Source organism: Pseudopodoces humilis, chromosome 6 (genome assembly GCF_049639895.1).
Source record: "Pseudopodoces humilis isolate 2021_Gansu_Grassland_sample_001 chromosome 6, ASM4963989v1, whole genome shotgun sequence".
NCBI lineage: Eukaryota > Metazoa > Chordata > Aves > Passeriformes > Paridae > Pseudopodoces > Pseudopodoces humilis.
The window spans coordinates 43,768,243-43,774,242 of NC_142205.1; the positions used below are offsets into that span (position 1 = coordinate 43,768,243).

At 57.5% G+C, this 6,000-nt stretch overlaps 1 protein-coding gene across 1 annotated transcript in view; it reads right to left on the minus strand.

Annotated features, from left to right (window-relative positions):
- MFHAS1 (multifunctional ROCO family signaling regulator 1) overlaps positions 1–4,457 on the minus strand; it is a 34,978-nt gene extending 30,521 nt beyond the window's left edge. The window contains exon 1 of the mRNA XM_014263003.2: positions 1,214–4,457. Within this exon, the coding sequence (XP_014118478.2) occupies positions 1,214–4,457 (3,244 nt within the window). The remainder of the gene's footprint in view (positions 1–1,213) is intronic.
- Positions 4,458–6,000: the final 1,543 nt, after the last annotated feature.

The following is a 6,000-nucleotide window of genomic DNA, read 5'->3' on the forward strand; positions in this document are numbered from 1 at the left end:
CAATAAAAAACCCAAGAAACCAAACCCCAAAACAACCCCAAAAACCTCACACCTTATTAATCACATTTGCTTAAGAACAAATTCAGCACCACTGCTTGCTTTAAGTCAAATAATGCTACAGTTCCCTGCACAATTTCAGGCTACTTCATAATGGTCCTGTGGTGTTCCAACACACCTCCAACATGGTTGTTAAAATGCAGATTTCTGGAGCATTGCTCACAGTCCAGAGTGTGTTTTGATTTCATGGAGATTTACACATCAAAGCACCTTTCCCATGGCACCCTGCAAGCCGCAGAGCAAACCCAAGTGGAGCAGGGAGGACACTAGTTAGGAGGCAGTACCTGCATACACAAAGTAAAACAGATGCTGCTGGAAAACATCACCGATAAAAATCACAGCTTTAGAGGTGACAGCTTTTAAAAGCATTATGACCAGTCACGTTCCAGAGGAGAGAGGTTATGCTTTTTTCGTTTGAGGAAGGGAGAGAGTAGAAGGGAAATAAAATGCTCTTGAGAACAGCTCCAAAAGGCAGAGTCTGGGAATCACTTCTAGGTGAGACACTTAAACAAAGAAGATGGAGTATTTTCTCTTCAGGGAAGAATGCCTCCCGCTAGAGACAGGGCTCAGAGAAAGCTCTTTTTACACAGGGCTATGGAGACCAACACACCCATTGTCTACCAGGAGGAGCTTTCCTGCATTCAGAGAGACTGCAGCATAGGCCAGGTTTTGGGGGTGGAGGGTTGAAGGGGGGGTCAGGGAACACCTGCAATGTTTTATGCATCTCTATTCATGTTTACAAATAGCTCCAAGGAAGTGGGAGCTGCAGGGTAAAAGGAACTAGAGGGAAAAAAATCCCCCAACACCACAATCCCATTCAAACGAATCAAAACAAGGAGGACAGGTCAGAGACTTTTCAAGAATGGCACTGCCAACCCTCAGGGCCAAAACCCAAAAAGCAGAGAGAAAAGGCGCAGACAAAGGGGAATGTAACACCCCCTTCTCAGAATAGGATTATTTTAAGCCTGTCTCCTTGGAGCTACCCTAATATTTTCTCTCATGACTCAAACCACCAGGGAAAGGAGAGCAGAGAAGAAAAAAAAAAAAAAAAAAAAAAGAAAGAAAAGAAACAGAGCTAGGGCTGACCTCATAAGACACCTTTCTAGAAGGGGCAAAGCTCCAGAAGAGATGAAAAGTGAGCTGGGCTGTGCCTTACCTGGAAAAGTGTGTGGGTTGGGTGACCCTCTTTTAAGGCACTTTGAACAGAGGACATGCACAGTGTAGTACAGGCCCGGCCATTCCTGGAGCAGGACATTCAGTTCTTCCACTAAAGGCGTAATAGCTTGCCAAGCTGTCCAGATATTTGGTAGGGACGCATGACTAGCGATAGACAGAGTGTCTGGCTGCAGAGCTCCCCTGGCAGGCCGGTAACTCACCACCACAGGCACCTTTCCCCGGTAGGCATAAATCTGGTATTTGCCATCTGACCGCTGAACCACGTGGCTGTTAATCTGGACACTGTAGCGTGCAAACAAGCCAGGTGGGAAAATGAATGGAAAGCTATATTCAATCTGCAGCTGCTCGACCACGAAGGACTGTCCGCTCAGATTGGTGCCATTGATCCACGCCTCTGCGTGGGGCACCTCGTTTTTCACGTAGCAGGGAAACTTGTACCAAGCAGCCGCCCCATTTAAGGGCTTGCATTTGGGTTTGTTGACACAGTAACATAGCCCCATCTTCTCCAGCAGCTCCAGAATGAGCTGCAGATCCTCCCGACTCTGGACGTGGGGCTTAAGAAGGAGACGGATAACATGGGCAGGAAGGAGGCCATGCAGCAAGAAGCCCTCCACGTAATGATGGAGCTGAGTGGTCCTCAGTTCATCAATCTGGGTGTCACTGAGCAGTTTCTGGAGCAGCACAGTGGCATCCCGCTGGCAAAAGACATTGAGGATGTCTATGAGCCGTGGCAGGTTGTGGAACACATACTCCCGCAAGGTGAGATGCTCCTCAAAGTAGAGCAGCTTTCCACTCTCGTGCAGGTAGGACAGGGCACTCTGCAGCCGATCCTCCGTCAGGCCTGCCTGCAAGCCTAGCCGGGCAGAGTCCCACCAGCTAAGCCACAACTGCTGAGCTTGAGGCTGGAAGTGCAGCTCCTCCAGCACTTGCCAGGACTTGGGCAACACCCGGTGCAAGTTTGGGAAGATATCTCGATGCTCAGCCACCGAGAGGAGCTTGTCCCGCAGGCGTCGCACCTGGCAACGGTCCTGGCAGCTGAAAGGCAGCACTGGAGAGAGGATCTGTGGGCGGTGGTTGAGAAGATACTGAAACTGGGCTTTCTTTCGCCGCAAGTTCTTGTCTGAGACCCCGTAAAAGGCAGCATGCGGGCTGGAGCAGCGCAGGTCAAAGTCCTGTCCCAGAGCCTCATCCACCTGCTGGACTAAGCTCAGGAGTCCCTCAGCATCCCTCTTCTCCTGCTGAGCGATCTGGTGATGGATGTCCAGGCACTTCTCTTCCAACTCCCGCTCTGCACAGAGGTCAGCATGGGTTCCCACCATGCACACTACAGCATGGGGCACCTTGGAACTGAGCCAGTGTAAGAAATAGCCCACAGAAGGGTAGAAGTGCTGAGGGACATAGGCACTCAAATTCACCACCAGCACGTACAAGGCTCCAGGGGAGAGGAAGAAAGACTGGATCACATCATAGCTCGGGTCCCCTGCCAGCTCATACACAATGAATGTCAGGCCCCGCTCTGCATCTGCTGTCCAGTCCATCACCTCGATGCCCTTACTGCCTCCTGACAGTCCTAGTCCCAGCGGTACTCGGGGGGCATTGGGTGGCAGTGATGGTGCAGGGGATGTTTTGTCCCCTTTTGTTTGGTGAGAGGGCACACGAGAAGGGATATCCTGCTGCTCAACAGGGAGATATTCCACCTGCTGCATGACAGGTACCCGAGCTGAGGAATTGTCTTGAGGCTCCGGAAAGGGGCAACACCCAACTGTCACCCTCCCAACGTCCTGCTGTTGCCCAGAAAACCCTCTGTGCTGGGTGTTCCCTGCCTCCAGGCTTCCCATGTCCTCCCTCTGCTCATTTTCCTCCATGAGGCATCGTCTCAGCAGGGTCTTTCCTGCATCCTTTCGGCCCATAAGGACTAGTTTGAGGCGGGGTTTGAGGGCAGGCTGAGAGTGAGCCAGCTCCTGCTGGTAAGCTGCGATGTAGGGGATGCCTTTCATGCACACCTCGTAAGGGGGCTGGATGAGAGGGTTGTCTTTTATCTTCCATAGGGTGACACGGGAAAGCTGCCCGAAGCCCTCTGGCAAGATGGCGATCTGGTTGCCTTGCAGGACCAGCTCCTCTAGGCTGTGGAGGAGCACGATGGAGTCAGGCAGGTAGCGGATGCAGTTGTTGTCCAGCCAGAGAGTGCGGAGTTGGTGGAGCTGACAGAGGTGAGGGGGCAGCACGGTAAGCTGGTTGCGGCTCAGGTAGAGCTCCTCCAGACTGGGCAGCGCCAAGATGGCAGAGGGGAACTCCCCCAGCAGGTTGGATGAGAGGTTCAGCATCTTGAGCCGCTGTAGTCTGCCGAAGCCAGCGGGCAGCGCCTGCAGCCGGTTGCCGTCCAGCATGAGGCTCTCGAGGGCACTCAGCTGGCAGAGACCCTCGGGCAGGGACGCCAGCCCGGTGCCGCTGAGCCAGAGGATTTTGAGGCGGCGGAGGGCAGCGATGCCCTCGGGCAGGGCCCCGAGGTGGCGGTTGCCGGAACAGTCGAGCTCCTCCAGGGCGGCCAGCTCCAGCAGCGGGGCAGGGAAGGAGGGCAGCAGGTTGTGGTCGACGTCGAGGGTGCGGAGGTGCCGCAGACGGCCCATGCCCTCGGGCAGGCGGCGCAGGCGGTTGAAGCTGAGGTCGAGCTCCTCGAGGCAGCCCAGCTCGGCGAGGCGCGGGGGGAGCCCCGGGCCCTCGGCGCCCAGTTCGTTGTGGCTGAGGCTGAGCTTGCGCAGGCCCCGCAGCCCCGCCAGAGCCCCGCCGTCCCCCAGGCCCCGCAGCCGGTTGTGGCTGAGGCCGAGCTCGGCCAGGCGGCCCAGGTGGCGCAGGGCGGCGGCGGGCAGACGGCTCAGCCGGTTGCGCCGCAGGCTGAGCACCCGCAGCCCGCTCAGGGCGGCGCCCCCCTCCTCGGGCAGCTCCTCCAGCCCCCTCCCGCTCAGGTTCAGCGCCTCCAGCTCCCCCAGCGCCGCCGCCGCCAGGGACGGGCGGCGAGAAGCGGCAGCCCCGGGGGGCGGCGGCGGCCCCCCCGGCGGCCCCGCGCCCGGCTGGGGCTCGCCGGGGCCGCCCCGCAGCTTCCGTGCGCGCAGGGCGGCGTCGCGCCACAGCCGCACCGCCTTCGGGGGCCCCGCCTGAGCCAGGGCGGGGGGGGCGGGCCCCCGCCCCGCCCGACCCTCCCTGCCGCCGCCGCCGCTGCTCGCCATGGGCGCGGCCGCGCTGCGCCTCGCCGCCGCCGCGACGGGCCCGGGGCCCCGCGCCGCCCCTGCCGCCGCCCCGCCCCGCGCACGTACCGCCGCCGCCGCTGCCACCGCCCCGCCGGGGGCGGGACGCGGTCACGGCCCGGCCCCGGCAGCGCCGCGCCGCCCCCGCGCCGGGGAGAGCCGGCCCTGCCTCTGTGGGGACACCCCGCCCTTGCTGGCCGGGTACCGGCCCCTTCCCCCCGGGCAGGAAGGGTCCGTGTGCTGGCCTGAGACTCCCGGCCTGCGGCTCCTACCCCCGGCAACGCCCGAGAGAGCGCGGCCCTCCGGGTGTCCCGGTGGGGTGAGCCCGCCTGGCCCTGGAGGCGGTGGGGCAGCAGCGGTGGCGGCGCTTCGCCGGGACTCCGGTGTGTGACAGCCGCCGCCCCGGGTCTCGCCCTGCGCCTGGGCTCCCACCCGACTCACCACGGAGTTACGGCAAAAGCTGTTGTGTTGCCCCGTGTCATTTTTTCTCGAGGCAGGGGCTGATTTTTCATCCAGCCCTGCAAGAAACCGAGGTTAACCTTCCCATTCAGTAAATGTTCTTCCGTGTTGAGAGTGCGAAAGCCTGCAGCCTTCTGGTTAATCGGAGCAACTCTGCCACCTTCCTGCCGTGCTTTGTTTCCTGTGCTGCATCCATCTGGCCAGACCCTAAACACTGCCTTCTTCAGGTTCCTCAGACAAGCTTTGCTCCAGGGGGTCGGAGAAATAGGCGTGGAAATTTCCACCTCTGCTACCGAGGGGGAATAGAGCCCCTTTACAGCAGAGCCGCTAATCAGGCTGACGGAGGCTGTGGGCGCTCAGCTTTCCCGAGATGTGTGACCTTACTCTTACAAATGTCAGCGATGCACCGTGGCCAAAGGTTCACAGATTTTAAAACGCTATTGTCTTTGTTCAGCACTGGACACTCCCGCATGCCTTGGGGGCTTTGTTGCTTCCTCTCACCTTGGAGAAGGTGAAGGAACCTTTCACCTTGTAACAGCTACCATTAAAGCGTGCTGTCAGCTATTACTTCAGACCCATGAAAAGAAAAAAAAAAATATTTGAAATAAAAAGTAGTCCATAGGGCAAACAGGTTCACAGCCTTTATTGTCTTCCTTATTGTGGAAAGCACTCACAAGAATGACACCTTTCCTTTTGGGTGGCCCTGTGCATCTAACTGTGCCTGGAGAGGAGAGAGCTCCAACTTCATGTGGAGCAACAGTCACTGCACTAAATTATTAAATTTACAAATTACTAAAACTACAAGATTGCAAAGGCTCAGGTTCAGTTTTTGTCTTTCCCATCATTGGCAGACAAGCCGGGATAAAATAATTCTTCAGGCCCTCTGAGTTCTAGCAAACCTTCACCTGGTTTCTGCTAAATGCCTGAGAGTGACATCACCCTATGTAGGGAAAATCTTCCTGTGTTGGCTGGTAAAGCCAGACAAAGGACACAAAGGACAGGGAGGAAAGTCCACACTGAGAGAAAGCACGGCTGTATGAGGGTAAAACTCATCTCCAGGTAGAAT